This window comes from Heterodontus francisci, chromosome 4 (assembly GCF_036365525.1).
Source record: "Heterodontus francisci isolate sHetFra1 chromosome 4, sHetFra1.hap1, whole genome shotgun sequence".
NCBI lineage: Eukaryota > Metazoa > Chordata > Chondrichthyes > Heterodontiformes > Heterodontidae > Heterodontus > Heterodontus francisci.
This window is the reverse complement of record NC_090374.1, coordinates 37,849,122-37,872,062: the sequence shown is the minus strand read 5'-3', so window position 1 is coordinate 37,872,062 and position 22,941 is coordinate 37,849,122. Positions and strand designations below refer to the sequence as shown.

General features: G+C 40.4%; 1 protein-coding gene across 3 annotated transcripts in view; it reads right to left on the bottom strand.

The window, feature by feature from the left end:
* Positions 1-1,453: 1,453 nt before the first annotated feature.
* LOC137368963 (protein WWC2-like) overlaps positions 1,454-22,941 on the bottom strand; it is a 271,726-nt gene continuing 250,238 nt past the window's right edge. For all 3 annotated transcript variants that reach the window (XM_068029350.1, XM_068029351.1, XM_068029352.1), the window contains 6 exons: positions 20,965-21,142; positions 19,765-19,929; positions 17,658-17,750; positions 15,637-15,876; positions 9,589-9,716; positions 1,454-6,064 (listed from right to left, as the gene is read on the bottom strand). In XM_068029350.1, coding sequence (XP_067885451.1) covers positions 5,998-6,064; positions 9,589-9,716; positions 15,637-15,876; positions 17,658-17,750; positions 19,765-19,929; positions 20,965-21,142 — 871 coding nt within the window. In that variant the 3' untranslated portion in view covers positions 1,454-5,997. The remainder of the gene's footprint in view (positions 6,065-9,588; positions 9,717-15,636; positions 15,877-17,657; positions 17,751-19,764; positions 19,930-20,964; positions 21,143-22,941) is intronic.

The following is a 22,941-nucleotide window of genomic DNA, read 5'->3' as shown; positions in this document are numbered from 1 at the left end:
TGGTTGCAGAAACGTTTTTGGAAAGCATTTTATGGTTTGTAAGTTATTAGGGATTTCCAGCATGGCTTTAGGACATATTCTGCCTCATTCACCTGATTGATTTTGTTACGATCAGGTGAGAAAGGTGTCTAGGGGTCCTTCTCAGCCTTCACCTGGTCTTACAGTAACAGGGTTTAATTTTAAACACACCGTGTTTTGAGCTTCCCCTTGGTGAATCCTTGTTCACAACTTTCCAATTATAAGGCAAAGAAACCAGCACAAACAGACTTTCTTAGGTTTAAAGAAGAAAAGTTGAAATTTATTAAACTTAAACTCTAATTCGGTTGACGCCTATGGATACACACATGCGGATGTGGATAATGTGGATAAAGTGTCATGAATTTCAGGATTGGGAAGTTTCAGGCATGGTTACATCATGGATTGTAGTGTTAACGGATACAGATCAAGAGCAGGATCTGGGGCAACTCATTAAGAGTGGACAAGCAATGTAAGGATAAACAAATAGAGTTTTAAATTATGTTGCTAGGCCCATCAAGTACAATGCAAAAGGTATTATACTTAAGCTATAGAAGGCTATATTATGTTCATATTTGGAATATTGTGTCCAGTGTGATAGTTGGTGAAATTACACTTTGATGGGGGCATCAAATGGATAGTCGTGGATTAACTGCCCATCATACAACCTGACCGATGTTCTTTTCTATTATGGTCAACAAGGAAGATTGGGCAATGTGTAAACAGGACAGCTGATCTGCTGCCTATTTTGCATCCCAGCCACTGCCCCCCCTCCCCCACCCAACCCACAAATCATAGTTGAATAATCTCCTCTTCCTGCTTACAGAATGCTGTGTGCAATGAGTTTGAGCACTCTTGAACCAATTGCTAAACACGAGCACAAAACTATCCCTAATTTGCCAATGGCTGCCATTCTTACAGGAAACGATAAGGATAAAACTGTGACATATCAGTAGAGGTACTCTTCTGAGAATGGAGCTAACAGTAGAGGGACCTTTATTTTTCAGTTGACTGTGCCATACCTGACCCAAAAGTGCTTGATGTTGGCACTGAGTACTCAAATGAGAAAGTGTTTCAATGCTAACATCCCTTCCTTTAGGAAACAAAATAGTTCACAAGACAGAGGAGATTTTCATATCATCCTATTAATAGTGAACATTGCAGAAATACAAATTATCTAGAGTTTCAATTCTCTTCTTCACTTGAAGACTTTCATCAGTCAGCCTGGGCTGGGTTTGAATCCATATGAACCTATTATGCCACCCAATCCACAGTACTTCAATACAAGTTTGACAGGCGCCTTCCTTCTATTATTGTTTCATGTTTTAAAATCATATTGGAGATAGTTTCATTTTTTAAAACATAATTGAAGTAAAAAATTTTTGAAAAATGAAAAGCCTGGTGATAAAAGGAATTTTTAATCAAAAAAGACCAACAATTTTTCTTTCAAAAATTGCTTTTTCTTTAATCAATCACTGAAACATGTGGAAAAGTGCACAGACCACAATACTTAACGTGATAGTTTATTTGTCCACTACAGGAGATCTAAAATTAGAATGAAAGCCATAATCTGAGCATAACATTTTCAGCTAATTAGTTCAGTTCTGAGCATTTGAAAACAGATGTGTCCTCTCACGAACAAAATGTGGTTGGAATTAAGACCCCAAGAAACATTTTAGGCACCATTTTTGATAAGACTATGTTGTTTGATTAAATACTTGTGACTGCATAATTCACATTCTTATATTCATTTTAATGGCATTCAATATGAAAGATAAAATATTTTTGATAGTTTTTCTTTCATTTTTATACAGAAATAAAATCACAGCAGAACACTCAATGAAGTGAGTTGTAGTCATTAGCACTGCTTTGATTAGTATGATGGTTTACCATGATGCAGCTACATTTATATATTACATTAGTGAGTAGGATGCAGGAAATAAATTATCAACACTTCTATAGATGTATAGAAAGATTAAAAACTTTTTTTATAAAATTGTGTCATAGCAAAAAATAGATATAAATGTCAAGTACAAATTTAATACAATTGATTTCCTTATTGAACAACTACCATGGTAAGAGCTGCCTCATGTTTAATAATGGAAACAGCCTACTTCATAGGTCAAACCATAATTTCAAATGCAGAAAACCTGGCTATTCTTCAATGTTAACTATTCAAGGCTAATGATAAGGCCTCTAATGAATGAAGCATTAGGCTCTGCAATGCATAAGGAGTCAAAGGGCTGACAGAGGAGTGGCTTGAAAACTCCTATTTCCAGCCTGAAATTTTATTTATTTGTGCAGAGATCTCACCCTATACTGCTTTTGAAAATGCAAAGCATATTCTAAAGGTGACAAGATAGTGAATGCAAACCCATTGAATTGCTTTCCTCTTTTCCAATATTCTGTGAATATATTTAGCTGTTCTTACGAAAATAACTCTAAAGATCAGAATGTGCCAACTGCAGTCTTAATAAGAATAAAAAAATGTCCAGAACTGAACTACACAGAACAAAACATAAATAAGACTGTAATAAATAAACAGAAGGCTTAAAAGGCACAAATCTAAGAATATCACTGTAAATACTTCATTTTTTTTTTACATATCAGACAGACACGTGCAAACTGAAACAGTATCCTTCATTATTTCATTTAGTTCTACATTAAATAGTCACAGAATTTCCAGCTTAATGTTGACCTTGTAAGATGTTAGTGGCACACCTTCTAGTAGTCAAGTACAAGTGAAGATAGAAGAAAGCAAGGATGATGTGGTAAAAGTATTGTCAACTTGGGAGAGGAGGGTAATACGACGTGAAGGAAGATGGTGCACATCCAAAGGAAAAGTATTTTATTATCTTCACAGAAATATGTGGTAAACTGAAACATGAGTGCACACTATGAGAGACACAAGTAGCCCTCACCACAACATTTCAATTCATGTCTCCAGTTCTGTCCAGCTGGTACTTGCCAACAGAAGTTAAATGTCCAGTTCTTTTTCTTCAGAAATACCATATTCAAGAGCAGAAATCACTACTTTTTCATTTGATTGTGTCCAAGTCTTTGTTTCCTCCCTGAATTAACTTATAAATCAGATCAGACACTGAAAAAATTCACAGAGAGTAGTTAGGACTGCCGCAAACCATTGCTGACGTACAGAAAGATCAAAAAGTATGGTATGAGAGGAGAGTGATATTAGGTTAGGTGGCTCATGTGGAATAAAATACCATCATCGACTAGATTGGCCGATGTTTCTGTGCTGTAACATTTCATGATTGACTTGTGAACAATTTTACAAAAAGAACATGGTACCTAACAAGGTATTTTGCAGAACCTTCCATCGCCCCCTTCCAAATACAATCTATATTCAGATTTTGGAATACATTTTGTTCTTGTATCAAATGTTATAACTCTGAAGGCTTTGCATGTCTGAATCTGCTTGTTTTTCAGTACTCATCTTTTGTCTCCCCACCCCTCCCCCTCCCCAATGGGAGAAGAGATGCTCTGGTGACTGCGTGTAACAACATTGTAAATATATTCAAAAAGAATATGCTTACAATTTCACTGTACATAATGACCATAGCAATTCTCCCTTGGGTCCCCAGGTAAGATGATACTTCAACAGTTCACTTTTTGATAGGTTTTTTTCAAGCCTTATTTTGGTGCATAGTTAAAAATATTATTTATATAATTCCTAAAATAAATGGTTGATCAGAGGATGTAGTACTAAATCTATACTTAGTTTTTTGCGTTGCAGTGATGTAGTGGTTATAGTACTGGACTACCAATCTTGAGGTTATAAGTTTAAATTCCACTATGACAAGTTTTGAAACTGGATTCAGTAAGTCTGGTAATTTGTGGGCTAGCACCAGAAAAATTACCATGAAGCCTGTCAGATTATTGTAAACAACTACTGTCCTGCTGGGAAAGGGAACCTGCCACTCTTAACCTGGTCTGGCCTACATTCTAAATGATTGGCTTTTAATGGCCTAGCAAGACACTTGGTTGTACAAATAATAGCTTATGGATGGGCCAGAAATATGGCCGCATTATCCGCATCCCAACAGCAAATCTTTTTAACAAGTTAGGGTTGTTCATGGAAGCTGCTGTTCACCTGCATCCTTGTACATTTTTTATTCTACATATGATTATTTTGCCTATAATTACAACATTTGGTTAATATTTTACTTGCATTTATTCAAAAATGCATTTAAGAAAAATGGGATGGGAGGGGACAAATTTTAAAGAGAAATTGGAATATATCACAATTTCATAGGGATCAGGCAAAAAGCAGTAACAATCAAGCCCAAAGATTTCCTTTTCCACAGCCATTACCACTTACACATGGACTGTGATGACATGGGTCCTTTGCTTTGCTTCCTAGCTGCTGAATAACAACAAATGTTTTAGGTTCCATGTGCTTTTAAAACTGGTCTATTCCAACCCGCAGTAACATCTTGCATCAATACAGGAATAAAAATCTAACTCTAGTTATTAATTCCTTTCTTTTCACCGATACATTTCCTTTGCTCCTTCCTGAGGCCACTGACTTATACCATGATATGGTTCCACAGACATTAGCCACCTGACTAAGAAGCTCTGGAACATTGCCCAACTGGTCATTCTTCATGTATCAGCCTGGGCATTGAGTGTTGGCAGATGATGCTGATGGGGAGATGGGCATCGGAGCTAAATCTAGTCTCATTCAATATACACATATACACTTTCCAGTCAGTAGGGAGCCATAGGATAGCAATCGGAATTGGGATTCCTGATTTATGTTTGCCCTGCCTCCCTACCTCAAGTGAATTGAAGATAATTATAGCTCCTGCAACTGCTGGCCTGAGAGAGAGCAACTCATTTAGCACAGGTTGAGAATAGAACCTGGGGTTTTCCTGGTCTGTGTGGTCTAGTTCCATGGACCTATTCTGTCACGAAGGGATCTCTTTTTTTAAAGGTGGGATGCCCTTGTTTCGGGGAGTTTGTGGGAACTGCTCTAAAAAAGGGAAACTCTTTAAAAAAAAAATCACACATTTTAAACAGACAGATTAGAGTTTCTACCCTAATCAATACTAATTAAAATCAACAATTCCCTTAATTATGTTCATTACTGGAAGTTTATGAATAAACCAGCCCTGGAGATATTCTCCAATCGAAAAAAAAAACTAGCTTAAAAACTCCAAACTAAAAGTAGTACTCAAAGGGTGAAATGATTAATTTTGCATTTGTGAAGCAGTAGCAGCGGCACACACATTCACAAGGTCAGAGGTGTAATGTTACCTCCAGCTCCAGAAAAAACAAAAGAAGTGAGACTGATTAATGGGCAATACTGTACAGTTCACGTAAGAAGGAATTTTACACTCACTGCCACAAGGCCACTCCATCCTGTGCAGAGGTGAGAATTGAAGCACGGAAGGAAAAAAGGGCCACTGAAGCACAGATGGAAGGTGGATACTATGCAAGCACTGGTCTCGAAAAGCATTGTCACAGGATCGACAAGAACACACATAAAAAATTCCCTACAGCTTCAACACGCCTTGTACAAAAATATTCACAGCCACAATCACAGTCTGATCTTATTCAAACATCGACAACAAACAAAATATCTTCTGTTGAACAGGAGAGGTGTGACGGGAGGGAATGGGGGAGTGGGGTGCAACATTTGCTTCTAAAATGCAGTGCTGTTCAACAGAATACATTTTTCTGAACTGCCACCATTCCTGTATCCCATCTTTACAAAATAAAAGCAAACCAAAAAATACATACAAAAACTGTACAAAATTAGCATGGCTGCTTCAGAGTTACACTACTTTAGTTTTTCTTTGACAAAAACTTTTTTTTTTACATACAGAGGTATTCAATTACAATTATTTTACAAATACGTTATATCTATATCACCAGAATGCTCGAAAAGATTTTAGCCAGTTAACTATTAAAATCTGCTAAAATGCTGAAAAGTACTTTGTAAGCTACATGATAAACTAATTATACATCATCAGCAGGTAGTGACGGGATGCTGATCTTTGCTCTGGTGAAAAACGCCATCTTCTCCCTGCAATTGGCGAATAAAGCAATTGTTAATTTGTGTGATGCATTATTCCTTTCTCTCTTGTTCTGCCTGTCCTGCTGCAACTCAGTGGTAACACTCATCTTTGAGTCAGAAGATCATGGGTTCAAGTCACACTGCATAGACTTGAGCAAATAATCTAGGCTGACGCTCCCTGTACACAATTGAGGGAGTACTGCTCTGTTGGAAGTGCCGTCTTTTCGTTGAGACATTAAACTGAGCCCCAACTACCCTCTCAAGGTGACATAAACGATCCTATGGCATTATTTTGAAGAAAGGCAAGGGAATTCTCTCCAGTGTCCTGGCTAATATTTATCCCTTAACTAACCTCACAGATTATTTGGTCATTATCATATTGCAGTTTTTGGGACCTTGCTGTGCATAAATTGGCTGCCATGTCTCTGACATTACAACAGTGACTATACTTCAGACTACTTCACTGGCTGAGACGCACTTTGGGACATCCTGAGGTTGCAAACGCTGCTATATAAATGCAAATCTTTATTTTATGAGCAAATGACAAACTCTTCTCCAATCACAGGCAAGGATTTTACAAAACCACTGGTGGAATTGCAGTTTCCCAGCCCAAACTTGTGAGATGAGCTGTCATAGGGGGCCCCATAGGGACAGGAATGGTAGCGGGTGGGTCCATAAAATTTAATGGCCATTTAATGCCCTCTTCCTGCCTCTGCTTCAATTTAATGGAAGGCAGAGGGGCCCGCCGCTATAGGAAGACGAGTGGGGTCAGGAGGGTCCCTCATTTGGGGGCACTCCAGAGCCCTCAGATGGCCCCCCGGGCAGCAATGGCCACCCTCCCACCTCACCACCTACCCACCCTATTGCTGGGGCCTGCCTGAATGACCCCTGCAACCCTGACCCCATTCACTTGTCTCGCGGTCTTCATCACTCTTCTACTCTGCAGGACCTCCTGCAGTACCAGCAGTGGTCACCGCTCCCGGTTGGCTAGCAACTTTGGAGGCAGCAGTTTGTCCCTTAAATGGACGGTGTCGCTGAATGCACGCAGTTAATTGCCTGCCCGCCGTTAAATAACGCTGAATGTCTGACAGAGGCAGGGTCTCCCCCAGCATTCCAGGCCATAGAAGGGACCCCCGTCACTGGAATAAAATCTGGCCCATGACCTATGCAAATCCTCCAGAGAGTTCACAAAATCCATGAATCAGAGCAGAAATTGGGCAAGGTCAGGATTGGACTCAGGTGTGACTAACTCAACACCAGATGAGAATTGGACCTGGAAATGTCCAGTCTGTAGAATTTACTGTTCGACGGACAATTGCAATTATGCAATAGGCCATCGGAGAAATTGAAGGGGCTTTTATTTAGAAGTGCTGAAGATCAGTTTTGAAGCAGACATTTATGAGAATTGCTTTACCCCTTTTAATTTTCTAAAGCAACACCAGTGATTGTTCATCTTGTTGCAGGGTCAATAAAAAGAAGAGAATATGTTTCACTGTCTCCAGTGCCCACTGCGGGGACTCAGCTACCATCAGAAATGTGAAGTTCAAGGTTGTGGGTTCAAATCTCACTGTACAGGCTTGTTCGTATAATCTAGGCTGGCACTGCAATACAGTACTGAGGGGCTGCTGCATTGTCGAAGGTGCCATCTTTTGACAAGACATTAAAATGAGGTTCTGTCTGCCCTCTCAGGTGGACTATACCACTATTTTGAAGAGCAAAGCAATTCTCCCTGGTGGCCCGGCCAACATTTATTTCTCAACCAACAACTAAAACATTTATCACTTTGCTGTTCGTGGGACCTTGCTTTGTGCAATTTTACTGCCATGAGTCCTACAGTTCAACAGTGACAACATTTCAAAAGTACTCCATTGGCTATAAATCACTTTTGGCCATTCTGAAGTTGTGAAAGGTGCTATGTAACTGCAAGTTATTCTTTTCTTTGTTTTTCCTTTATACTGTTGGATGGCAGCAGTAACAAGAGTAGTAAGCTCCTAGCAGATCAGCACATGATCAATACAGACATTTTGGGCTTGATTTTCAATCTAGGATCAGGAAGCCGGTGCCTGGATCATTTCCAACCCCATGTTGCGTCTGTGTCGCTGATATGAAGCTATTTTGAAATGGAAAGCCACTAATTGGGCTGGAGGTAAGCTCAGCACCCAATCAGTGCCACTGGCCATTGCATGGAGGCGGGAACTGGTTCCAAATTCTCAAAGGCAGATGGCAGCTATCACAGGGCTTGCCGGTATCTGGCAGAATGGAGCAGGCAGGTGATCAGAGGGCCAGCAGCATCATAGTGTAAACAAGTGGCCAATCGAAAGATACTTGACCTCCTCAGTTTGAATCACCCTATTTTTTCATTACTTTTATTCATCAGCCACATTATATAAGGGCTCCCTGTATTGCTCCCGACAGCTGAGCACTTACGTGCACCAGATGTATCCCAGTCCCCACTTTGAAAATCTCCTCCTGGCCCTCCCCAGCCTATTAACAGGCTCTTCAAGGAGGTTAACAGGCCATTAATTGAAGGCGAGTGGGTTGCTGATTCCTCCCCACCCTGCCCTCACTTTGCAAACAGCAGCGCATTCCGGAGGCATCGTATGACTGACACACGATCCGGGAGCGCTATTTTCAAAGCGAGCCCGCACCCCGACCTTGTCCCAATTGGCATTTGAAAATCAAGCCCTTTAAGTGGGCTTTCAAATCCGTCAAGTTCCACCATTATAGTGGTGGTTTGATGATAGTAATCCTTTGTGGGAAAAATTAAAACTTATCCTGATCTTGTTTTCTACTTCTCTGACTGTGGGAGTAGCAGTATAATATATGTGAGATGATGCTGGTACTTTCAGTTGCACAAGTTACTTCAGAAGGTGGAAGGTAGATTTTGCTCTGTGGGCACTTGCTGGGTGCCTGACAGGTGCCTGTGTTTTTCTTCTCTGGGTTTTTTGTATGGCTGGAGGTAGGGGTGGGGTGGGGATTTACTAGTGCAGACCTGCTCCTCTGGCTGTAAAGCAGCAGCCACAAGGCTCCTATTGCTCTAAAATGTCCCCTCCCGCCTTATTAACATAACAGCGCTGAGCACATGCCTACATAAGACCATTTATGCTGTTTGTGGCAATCCCAGGAAACACCAGGGCAGGGCAGGCAAATTGGAGACCTGCGCTGACTTTTTTGCCCATTAATCTGATTTCCCCAGGCACAGGGAAGAGGAACCTCTACCCTCTTTATCTCTTCACAACACAAGAGGTGCAATGCCACTGGCGAGTAAATGCAAGCAGCCTTTGCATCGCTAGCTTGAGTGGACCTTCCTCTGAGATCAGGAAGAATCAAGGTCGGAAACTTTAATGATGGATCTAACAGCGGTTGTTTCAGTGTTGCCAGTAGCGTATTGAAACCTGCCCTGTGATGTATACAGGCTGAATTCCAGAGCGCTATGAGCTTGGTAGATTGTGGATTTGTTTGTAAACACAGTATTCTTCTTCTAACTATAATCCTTTTTTATATCTAAAATAGAAGAACAAAAAAAGTCTGACCTGAATGACTGGACCTGCAGTGGCACCTTCTGGCTCTGCTCTCGTAGCCTGCACACCTCCTTTGAGGCCTTCCTCATCATCTTCTCAGTCTTCCACTCCTGCTTTTGTTCTTCTTTTGTTTGCTCAGCCTGGGCAAAGCACATTTATTACACTTCAAGTCTAATTTACCAAATATTTACAACATGGCTGTCAGGTTCATAAACTCTCCCATTACACTGTCATAGTCCATCTGTCCCCAAATGACCTTATTTAGTTCACCAAATTGGCCAATTTCTGAAGTCGAAGAGGATGAGATGACATTTTGAAATGCTACCAATCAAAACTTAATTTTAAAAGGGAAAATTTCTTGGAGCAGGAGTATTAGAGTATAGTTTAAATTTGTGTGAGGTGCATGTGGATACTTATCAGCTAATTATCAACCCGGATTTTGTGGCAGAAATGATAGTGAAACTGTCAACGTTGCCTTCATTACTATTCTGAAACTAACAGAACTTCTGGAGTTCACACATGTGCAGTTAAATGCAGAAATCCTGAAGTTGCTGCCAGTGATTCTATGCTGCTTCAGATTGTAGTCAATGAACTGATGAAAACTTCCATTCTCAGGCTCTTCGTACACTGTTAAAAACCCAGTTACACCTCATTTAACAAGGTTTACCAAGGATTTTTACAGCGAGACTAAGTTCATGATTACTGCTAATCAGCCTAACTGGCCTGGAAAGAGTAATTTTATATTTGTTGAATGTCAAATTTCTCCACCATGATAAGAAATTCCTCATATTTTAAAAATAAATTTTGTTTTTAAAGTTTGTTCATGATACTTTAGCTTCTACCTTAATCCCACATGTACGTCCCAATCTTTTATTTTGCTATCTAAAATTTTAAATTAAAAGTGAAGGGATTCAGTGGTTTTTACTTCTGGGTTTACTAGACAGATAAAGACAAAGGTCCATCTATTTCACCGTCTACCACAGTCACATGATGCAATAATACTGGAGTTGTTGATTAATCATAGCAGTCAACCTCTATCAGAGGAAAACCCCATTGGTGAAGAGCTTTGAGTTGGCAATTGGTCCAATCACCTGGCCCTCCTATGCATGCTACACTTACCATTTAGTTAAGGTGGTATGGAAAAAGCTGGAGTTCCTTGGATGAGTAGAATATTACAACTAAAATGAGAATTAGTAAAAGAGGCATATGACAAATCTAGGGCTATTAATACAAAAGATAAACAAGACGAATACAGAAAATATAGACTGAGAATATAGACCTTGAATATTCCCTGTTGGAACCGTTGCTCTTGTTAATATATATTTCACAAATAAATATATATATGATCTGGACTATGGTATAGATCACAGAATATTAAAATCTGAAGGCAGCATGATTAACTGCAGAGAAGTGGCAACTGTAAATGACTTCAACATGTGCAAGATCTTTGAAGGTGGCAGGTCATAATGAGAGAATGGTTAGTAAAGCATATGGGATCTTGGGCTTCATAAATAGAGGCATTGAGTACAAAAGCAGGGAGGTTATGCTGAACCTTCATAAAGCTCTGTTTAGGCCCCAACTAAAGTATTGTGTTCAGTTCTGGTAATCACACTTCAGGAAGGATGTGAGGGTCCTTGAGAGGGTGCAGAGGAGATTTACCAGAATGGTTCCAGGGATGGGGCGATTTTAGTTACAAGGTTAGGTTGGAAAAGCTGAGATTGTTTTCCTTAGAACAAAGGAGATTGAGGGGAGATTTGATCAAGGTGTACAAGATTATGACAGGCTTAGATAAGTTAGACAAGGAAAAGCTGTTCCCATTAATAAATGGTACAAGGACTAGGAGACACAGATTGAAAGTTTTGGTCAAAAGATGCAGTGGGAATATGAGGAAGCACTTTTTTACACAGCAGGTGGTAATGACCTGGAACTCGCTGCCCATAAGGATGGTGGAAGCAGAGACAATCAATGACTTCAAGAGGAAGTTGATGGCCACCTGAGAGAAATAGACTTGCAGGGCGAGAGGCATTGAGCTGGGCATTGTGATTGACTGCATAGCTCTGTGCAGAACTGGCATGGACTAGATGTGCAGTAAGTGACTATAAAACAAGTTAACAGTTTGGGCAGGCAGTTATCAGATGAAATCTAACAAAGAGAAATGTAAGCTGATATATTTTGGGATGAAAAATAAGATATATACACTAAAATGTTAAAAGGAGTAGAGGACTGAGAGAGAGAGTTAAGAATTCAGATACATAAATCTTTGAAAGTGGGAGGACAAGTTGCAAAAATCATAAAATTGCTTATGGGATCCTAATTTTTAGAAATAGGAGAAGAGTACAAAAACAGAGGTAAATGCTAAACCATTATAAATCATTGCAGCAAAGAACAAAAGAACAAAGAACAAAGATAATTACAGCACAGGAACAGGCCCTTCGGCCCTCCAAGCCTGCGCCGATCCAGATCCTCTCTCTAAACATGTCGCCTATTTTCTAAGGTCCTGTATCTCTTTTCTTCCTGCCCATTCATGTATCTGTCTAGATACATCTTAAAAGACTCCATCGTGCCCGCGTCTACCACCTCCGCTGGCAACGCGTTCCAGGTGCCCACCACCCTCTGCGTAAAGAACTTTCCACGCATATCCCCCCTAAACATTTCCCCTTTCACTTTGAACTCGTGTCCTCTCGTAATTGAAACCCCCACTCTGGGAAAAAGCCTCTTGCTGTCCACCCTGTCTATACCTCTCATGATTTTGTACACCTCAATCAGGTCCCCCCTCAACCTCCGTCTTTCTAATGAAAATAATCCTAATCTACTCAACCTCTCTTCATAGCTAGCGCCCTCCATACCAGGCAACATCCTGGTGAACCTCCTCTGCACCCTCTCCAAAGCATCCACATCCTTTTGATAATGTGGCGACCAGAACTGTACGCAGTATTCCAAATGTGGCCGAACCAAAGTCCTATACAACTGTAACATGACCTGCCAACTCTTGTACTCAATGCCCCGTCCGATGAAGGAAAGCATGCCGTATGCCTTCTTGACCACTCTATTTACCTGCGTTGCCACCTTCAGGGAACAGTGGACCTGAACACCCAAATCTCTCTGGACATCAATTTTCCCCAGGACTTTTCCATTTACTGTATAGTTCACTCTTGAATTGGATCTTCCAAAATGCATCACCTCGCATTTGCCCTGATTGAACTCCATCTGCCATTTCTCTGCCCAACTCTCCAATCTATCTATATTCTGCTGTATTCTCTGACAGTCCCCTTCACTATTTGCTACTCCACCAATCTTAGTGTCGTCTGCAAACTTGCTAATCAGTCCACCTATACTTTCCTCCAAATCATTAATGTATATCACAAACAACAGTGGTCCCAGCACGGATCCCTGTGGAACACCACTGGTCACACGTCTCCATTTTGAGAAACTCCCCTCTACTGCTACTCTCTGTCTCCTGTTGCCCAGCCAGTTCTTTATCCATCTAGCTAGTACACCTTGGACCCCAAGCGCCTTCACTTTCTCCATCAGCCTGCCATGGGGAACAATATTTTATCCAGTTCTGGGCACCCTAATTTAGGAATTATGTCAATGCCATGAGGAGAGTGCAGAAGACATTCCTAACATGATCCGAGTGATGATAGGCTTTAGTTATGTGGATACTAGAGAAAGTGGGCTCTTTTCAATGGAAATGAAGGTTAGGAGGTGACCTTGCAGAAATGCACATAATTATGGGAGGTTTTGATAAGTTAGTTACAACTATTTCCAGTGGTCAGTGAGTTGTAGTTGGTGAATAGAGGAAATATAGTTAAGATCATCACCAAAAGAATGAAGGGAGAGATTAAGCAAGTTTGTTTTACCCAGATGGTTGTTAGGACATGGAAAGCTCTACTAGAAATAATGGCAGAAGCAGAATCCAAAGTAGCTTTTAAAAAGGGAATTCAATAAATATTTGAAAAGGAAAAACTTTAAAAAGCTATAGGGAAAAAGCTGGAGAATGGGATTGAAACGATAGCTCTTTTAAAGAACCAGAACTGTCACAATAGGTCAAATAGTTTCCTGCTGTGCTGTTAAATGTAATGACTGAGGTTAAAAAATCCTCAGGACCACATAACAGAATTTGTGGGGAAACTGGCTATAGGCATGTAAGAGTTAATGAGTACTGGCAAGGTACTACAGGAATAGAAGCAAGCAAATGCAACAGCTATATTTAAAAAGGTTGGAGTGGGGAATCTGACCTGGGAAACTATCAGCATTAGTGGGTTAAAAGAACAAAACCTCTCTGAGGAGTAGGTTGGATGAATACTTATATAGCAATAATTTAATAAAGAATGGCCAGCGTGTACTTAGAAGGGGAATATCCTGCTAAACCTATTCCTTGAATATCAACATTCAAGTGCATAGTAGACCTCCTACGGTGCTATTTATTTGGACTTTCAGAAAGATTCTAAAATGAAAAACACATATAAGACTTAATAAAATTAAAAAGGAATGGGAACTCAGGATATAACACAGAACTGGTTAAAAGTTGGTTTAAAAGAGAACAAGTAAGAGGTAGGTAACCTTGTGACATGGGTTAGCAATTGGTTGAGAGTCAGGAGACAGGAAGTAGTGATGATTGGCAGAGTATGATGAATGGTGTTTCCCCAGGAATGTGTACTGGGGCTACATTTTTTCATTATATAAATCAATGACCTGGGTAAAGGAACAGAGAGCTATACATCCAAGTTTGTAGATGACACTAAATTAGGAGAAGAAAGTTACAAAGGGACATAGACTAAGAGAATAGGCAGATCTATGGCAGATGAATTTCAATGTGGGATGTGTGAGGTCATCCATACACTTTGGATTCAAGCAAGACAAATCTAAATATTTTCTTAATAGTGAGACACGAGGACCTATGGAGGAGCAAAGGGATTTATATGGCCTTGGAGGGGATACTGCACAGATTCAACAGAATACTAGGGCTTAAAAGGCTAAAATATGAGGTCAGATTGCATAAATGTGACTTGTAATCTTTTGAGTTTAGAAGGTAGATGGCTTTAAAATGATAAAGGTTTTCGATAGGGTAGATACAGAAAAAATGGGAACATTTGGGAACAGTCTTCAAATTAGAGCTAGGCCTTTTAACAATGAAATCAGTAAGGGCTATTTCACACAAAAGGTAGTGGTAATCTGGAACCCTTACCCCTAAAATACTGTGGGGTGAGTCAGTTGAAATGTTCAAGAATGAGATTGATAGATTTTTGTTAGTGAAGGGATATGGGGCAGAGGCAGGTAAATGGAGTTGAGATATAGATCAGCCATGATCTAATTGAATAGCAGAACAGGATCAAGAGACCAAAGGACCTTATGTTCCTAAGAGAGGTAGGGGCAGAAAGTTGCTCGTGGTTTACAAGAATAAAATGGACGCAATGCAGGCCAATTTTGGAGACCAACATTGTGTTGTCTAAAGCAGGAGTTAGGTGCCTTCCTTGATGTTCTTCAGCGGCCACTAAGACCTAAGCTGCTGCTGCCACCAACAAGACAGGACATAGATACCACCACTGACAACTCCGCCCAACCCCAACCCCCTCCATTGGCCCTACGCCCAGTTGCCACTTCACTCCTACATCTTTAAGGCATTTACCTTTGAGCCACTGCTGCAATGGGCAAGTGGCTTATGGAGTGCAACAGGCAATGGCAGCTTGCCAATATAACAGTAATGAGATTCAAGGCCCAATTTCAGGCTGGGCTCAGGCCTTCTGTTTGGGGCATTAAACTATTACAGCGGTTCCTACTATTATAAAGTCGGAATAATACTATTCCGCATAGTTGCAATACTGATCTTCTGTCACTAGATGCTGGTATTGCTCTATGTAGATATCATATTATTTAATGTTTTGTTAGAAGTGCTTAAAGGATTTTATAGTCCAATTTTAATAAGCCTGATCAGAATCAGTAGCAGACAGCCAGATTCAGCATTAGACATCAAGGTAGAAGCAAAATAATCAGGTAAACAGGTGATCACACTGTAATATAACAATGACTTGTGAATCTTAAATATAACTGAATATATACCTGCTTTTCTGCTTGTTTTAAAAGCTTCTGGAACCTGTCATCCTCCAGCACCCATGTGGGCAGTTCTGTCTCCCCTTTAGCTTTCACCTCCTCCAACCTATTCTTTAGATCCCTGAGCACTTGTAGCTCATCATTCAGGCGACTATGCCACGTCAGTGATGCTTGGAGATCCAGCTCCAAGTCCAGAGAGGTGCGGATGGGGTGCTCTGCAGTTTTTCTCACAACTGGTTGGCAGAGGGTCTGTGCCAGGACACCAAAACAAAATCACATAGATTGAGTAAAGGATTTTAAATGATTGCAGAATACTCATTTCCCCTAATTTCTAGCTTGCAAACATTGGTCATTCATACATCCAGCTCACTCCACTGTTCAGCCTTTTTCAGGTGCTGCATACATCATTTTTGTGTTCCTCTCATATAAATTCCTAGTCTGTACTCCTACCCTTTTTGAAGCTGGAATCTTTTCCTTATCTTTTCGAATGCTTCAACTGAGTGGCATTCACTGCACTACTCCACAAGCTAAGATTCTTCAAGGGGTTGCAATTAGCTAAGAATCCCATTTTGACAAGAAATGAGGCCCCATTTGATGAGTGTGGGCTCCCAGCAGGGATCGTAGCCCTCTGGCCACACAGATTGAAAATCACAGATGCTCTGTCCATGACTTGCTGTCCTTATGAGAAACCATGGGCCATGCACCATCTTTTCTGATATATGCAACCAGCAGACAGTGCGGTCTCCCCAGTGTGAAAATCCAGTGATAAAATTAGCCCTCTGATGCTGAAATTGTGGTTTCTGTGCCTTATACAGTAATTATATTCCTTGCATTTCCTTTCTTCTTCCCATACAGGATGTACCTATATATATCTCCACTAGCTCTAGATCTAGATAGATTCTTGTTAGGCAAGGGAATCAAGGGTTATCGGGGGTAGATGGGAGTGTGGAATTCGAGACACAAATAGATCAGCCATGATCGTATTGAATGCCGGAGCAGGCTCGAGAGGCCGAATGGCCTATTTCTGCTCCTAATTCGTATTTGCCTTCATGATTGCAAAAACGTGGATCATAATCCTCTCCATGCACATGCATTATTTTCCCAGTGTACAATGATTGAACTTCCTCAGCCTGCTTTCAGTACTTGTAATAATGTAAAATCTGAAACTGTTTCCTTAGACTCACAACCTCTATGTCCTTTTGTAACTACGGAAACCAAAACTGAACATCGTAGTTCAATGTGTTGGCTCCCTACTACTCTTCAAAGAATATCAAGTTTACCTTATTGGAATTAAATTCTACAGATCTTTTTATAACTCCCCAACATTCCGTCTCCCTTGGCGACTGCTGTCCCATAATGTGTCAACAAATTCAAAGCTTTGCGAGCTATTCATCGAAAGCAATTAAATCCACTAGAAGTAGTTACTGTTATACTGATTATTGGAAAATAAGTAGTAGCAGAGGCAACCAATCTATGAAATATGTAGTAGATTATAATTAACAAAAAATGGTGTAGACAGTGGATCAAGTATGCTGACCCCCAATATATCAAATTCCCAATATGTCTTTTCATTGTGCCAGGACAGTAGAATTGTAAAATTATCCTTGTTGCACTATTCTTAGTAAATCATACTGATTTACTTCTAAACGATTATATAAAGTTACCAAATATGCTTCATATTTCAGACATCTAATGGATCCTCTATAAACAAGCTAATAACCCTACTGTGGAATTGTTTACTTCATTAAAATATAAGGATTACAAATGTGTTTGTGGATGTACCTATTCAAAGTTTGACATTGTTAAATCACTCTGAACATTCCCGCAGTCCCATTATATTGACCAGGACAATTCCAACATATTTTGCAGCTACACCAGAGATGATATTATAATGACCCTCTTCTGGCTGCTCATAGACTGGAGACAATCCAGATCCCACAGTCCCAAAGAATTTTACTAATATTTTTCTGAGGTAAGATTTTCTCTTTCCTAATATGTGCATATTTTTGCGAATTATAAATAAGACATACCCTTTTAACTCGCAAGCTTCGTCGTTCTGTGGCATTGCGCACAAAAGGCGACCTTTTGGCTAATGTTGAGCTGTCACTGTCACTTCGATTCAACTGTTGATACAGAAAAAAATAGGGGCTTAAAATACACAATGCATCTTACGTCCACAGTGAATATTTTTCAAATATACACAGGTGTTAGCACTAAGCACTCCCCACTCAGGTGTAGCAAAGGCCTGAAGTAAAGTATAAAGTCCTCTATTTTGTCTTAAAAATGAACCTGCCACTTTATTCCTGGACAGGTTCATGTTGAGGATCCATGCCCAGTAAGAACTGCATTAAGACTCCCCAAACGCATACCATGTGCAACTTGACAGTCAGCAAAGAGATGAGACTTTCCTCTCAACATTCTAGGCTGGATACAAACCCAGGTCCAAGGGGTGAAGGACAGCGTATTAACTGGCTGCAACAACTTGTTCCCAAAACAAGGTTGTATGCATCTATTCTTATCCAAAATTATTCTTAGTACATTGATCATATAATACTGACATACTTCTAAATGGCTATATTAAGTTACCAAGTGTAACTCATATTTCAGACATCTAATGGGTCCTCTATAATCAATCTAATAACCCCACTGTGGAATTGTATACATTAAAATATAAGGATTAAAAATGGGTGTACCTATTCAAAGTCTGTCACTGTGAAATCATTCAGAACCTTCAGATCATTGCCCCAGTTCCACTATATTGACGAGTAGAGTCCCAGCACATTTTTTTTCAGCTGCAGCCAGGATGCTATTATAATAACTCACTTCCCTGATTACACTTTTGTCTCAATTCTGCTACCATTTGGGCTCTATCACAAAGTGCTACTGTCAACACAATTGTGGTCTCTGTTCAGTGCTGGTCACTATTGATGGTTCCATTACAATGAGGGCCAAGGAAGTAATGTACTTAAGGATGGTAGACAGCAAGTTCGCTGGTACAAATGAGGTAAGAAAACATGGAAAAAAGTCATCCTAATGAATGTTGAGATTGTAATGGACAGTGAATGGTATCAGGGATATGGGACTTCAGTTATGTGGAGAGACTGGAGAAGTTTGGGTTCCCTTTTACAGCACAGTAGATTAATGAGAGATTTAATAGAGGTGTTCAAAATCATGAAGGGTTTTCATAGAGTAAATAAAGAAAAACTGTTTCTAGTGACAGAGGGTTGGTAACCAAAGGACACAGATTTAAGGTAATTGGTAAAAGAAATTAAGGCGGCATGGGGATAATTTTTTATTATGTGCAGTATAATGTGGTATATTGGACATTGGATTGTTACTGGGTTAATATGCTAATCATACTGTAAAGCTTATCACAGGAAGTGATGTAATACCACGTAATATGAATTCCCCGTGTACAGTATTGGAAGATGTAAGCATAGCAGTAAGACATATTTCAATAAAACTCCTGATACCTTTAACCCATCGGACTCTTTAGATATTCTGTATTAGATTAACAGTATGCAGAATATTACATTATGCTGTGAATTATTATGATTTGGAATGCATTGTGTGAGAGAGTGGTGGAAGCAGATTCAGTAATAACTTCCAAAAGGGAACTGGATAAATTCTTAAACATGATAAATTAGCAGGGCTATTGGGAAAGGGCTGGGAGTGAGACTAATTGGATAGCTGTTTCAAAGAGCTGGCACAGGCTCGATGGGCCAAATGTCCTCATTCTGTGATGTATCACTTTATGATTCTATCGTATTATAATGGTAGAAACACAGCAGGAGCATGGTGTATAGGTCTAATAACTTCATACTGGCCAGTAAAGGGATACTGAGATCACTTTTTTAATATGCACATGTGCCTGTAGACATACTAGGGCTTATTCTGCAAACACATGCTCCTGTCATGGAGACACACATACAGGGAACATATTACAGGAATTCACAGGCATGCTGCCTATGCATTTCTGTCCATTATCCACGATCTGTCACGTGCTGCGGGCTGGTGACATACACCTGAGCTGTCGGGAACACAAGATCATAGATTTGACAAATATTTATAGAAAATATTGTGTATGAACCAATCAATTGTGAATTGCTATCAATACAATGAAGAAGAGTTTCTTACCCTGCAAATGTATTGATTTCTTTCTCCTGGAGAAAAGGTTTGGGATCTTACAATCATGCTGTTCCTCACAAAATGCTTTTGTCTATTGTTCAGGTTGGTCCTGTCCTTAGGCCTGACAGCAACACACTCCACAACATCTTCCTCTGTGTTCATTTCCTTATCAACCTGTGCACAAACATTCTGTCAGCTGCTGTTCAATGGAAACTATCAGAACTGCTCAAAAGTTAGTTCACCAAACATCAATGTTGCATTTTAAGAGCAAACCCAACACTGTAAGATAAATAATGTAGTGCAACTAACTCTTAAAAAGCCTAAGCCAATATAAAGAAGCAGTTTGCCTGGGCTCGTCTTGTAGCGACAGAGCAGGGGCAGCAATATAAATGGCTGTCACTAGGAGTGTTAGTTGCCACTTAGTTTGACCACACAGGACAGCAATAAAATTGTCACAACATTAGCCTGTATAGACCTTTCCCACAGCCAGGTCTGGTGGGCAGAAATTAAAAGTCACACTTCAATTTCAAACAAAACTCTGTTTGCACTAAGTTGTTACAGGATTACTTAGAAAAAGTAGTGGCTTCACAATATAAATGCATCAACTATTCACTAGAGTCAAAACCATTCAAACAAACGACAAGGCAAAACCGCACTGCAAGCTTAAGAGGCATGGATGGTGGACAGTGCAATGGAATCCTGAGGTAATTGTCACCCATCCTGATGACTGGCATTCCAACATTTAGTGGCCAGGATTATGGGCATAGCTAGTGTGTAAAAACTTGCTTAAAGCAGCCAGATTTTAATGCCAAGATCTGCCAAGTCTGGCACATTTTGTGTTTCCCTCAAGATTTACTTACTTAATTGCGCAGCCAACTTACTGGACATGATAATATACCAGCCAGCTGGACATTCCATTTACTCAAATAGACACAAGCTCCTATCAGCCCAGGGATGTCAGCTGCTGTAATAGCTTCAATTGATATATTTTTTTTCCTCCCTACCCCCACATCCAATTTTCCCAACTGTAAAATTGCAACTATTGTGCCATTCCATGCTAAATTGCAAACATGTATAAATTTTGTCATTGTTTGGGGGAAGGAACCAATAATTGCACAGCCAATAATTGTTCAGTGCTGAGACATCTTGAGCACGGCAAAAAATTGGGCTCCCTTTCTAATGGAGGTGTACGACAGTAAACATTCCTACCAGAGTTGGTAGCACTATGTGCGACTCTGTCACACCACCACTTTCTTCATCAGTCATACTCTGAGCCGTTTCTTGCAATACAATCAGTTCTGCAGCGTCCTCTTCCACCTCTGCCTCTTTGCCAACACCATCTCCTTCTTCCTGTGCTTCAGCAGTATCTTCCACCAGCATCTCCATCCTATATTTAGCAACAAGTTATAAAAATCTTACAGGACTTTATCTAGTTCCACCAGACCCCTACCTGCCAAGAATGAGGCATATTAATTTTGTCATATGAACATTGATTTTAAACTGTTGCTGCAGTGAAGAAATGACTTGTTAAGGAGGTCACCAGATCTTTGACTGAAGGACATTTACATATTAAGAGACGGTGCTTGTGGAGACAAAGGACTACTCCCTGGGTCAATTAACCCAAATGGTATTTTGATCACCAGACATTGAAGGTATAAGGAAGCGCATTCCAGGGATTGCTAAGATGATACAATACATAAACGCAGGAGTTGTTAAGCCAGATAGTCACATGACTGACCTGCTGGCCAACTTGGAGTTGAATTATGCCACACAGAAAGGAACAGAAGGCAGTTTGCAACTGAAGCTGGAAGCAAGCAAGCCTCTCTCCTGGCTGTCTCTCTCTCGCTTTCTCCCAAGCCACCAGACCCACGGAAGACACGTAAACCTCAAGAGAGAAAGGACTCCAACATCGAAACAAGCTGAAGCTTGCACTGGGCCCCAACGAATTGCATGACTTACCGGCAACCAAAGATTCCACATTGAACTTAAAGGACTGTGACTATAATCCCCATATTGCCTCAAACTCTTCCCCTTTATTCTTTTCTACTTTTTCTGTCTCTATCTGCGTGTGTGTTTATCGCGTATGCATGCTAGTGTGCTCGCACCGCATATTCGTAGCTGTTATCTGAATTAGAGTTTAAGATTAATAAACTTCCATCTTTCTAGTTTAAATCTAAGAAAACCTGTCTGAATTGATTTATTTGCCTTAGAATTGGAAGGCTGTGAACAAGGATTCACTGAGCGGGAGCTAAAAACAGTGTTTTAAAAAAAAATTAAATCCTGTAATGGCTAGATCAGGCAAAGACTGAAAGGGAACCCCTAGACCCCTTCTCACCTGGTCATAACACACCCTTTGTCAAGATTCAAGGTTAGATTGGATAGGTGGATGAAGGACTGAAGAACAGGGTAGGTAAATGTACTTCGAACTATTTGCTTGTGTGAAGGGTAAACAATGAAATGGACTGGTTGGACTGAATGGCCTGCTTCTGTGTTATTACTTCTGTGTATAGGAAGTGAGCCATTGCTAGATAAAAAACACCAAAGCCTATCTAGTTTGCCTTTACCCATCTTGGTTGCTGCAAGATACAACAGTTGTTGGAGTTGTCAACTAATCACGATATGTATCATCAATGTTTATAATGTGGTCTGAAAGCCACTTGTAGCCGACCTTCCCCTGTGACAGCTGCTGCTCTGTATGGCTGGATTAATGAGTTGCCCAGTTGTGGGCTATCACCACAGCTGAGACATATTGCTATCACCACTCTTTCTCTTGTCAACAAGCAGCGCAACATCCAAAGAACAAGTGAAAGCACTCTATTAAAACTGTAGGCCCAGTAGTCCCATTAAAACTATTGTAGTTTCATCTTTCCCCTTTCCTCTAGAGAATGTTTGACTTCGACTCAGTACCTGCCCAGGGTGTCGCATTAGAAGAGCTCTTGGACAGTGGATTCTGAGTGCAGGCTTTGGATTCCATCCATGTTGTGTCATTTTGGAGGATTACACAGTGGTCCTTAAGGAAACCGCTGCTTGGGACTGCAGTCTTCGGCAAAAAGTTAGTAACATGGGCCCAAAAATCCCTAGATGCAGGACATTCTGCCAGACTCCCTAGGGAGTTATGGTGGGAGTCCAGCGGAACACATGTGGGACTTCATTGTCCCTGTTCTTATACAGACAAGAGAAGAATGC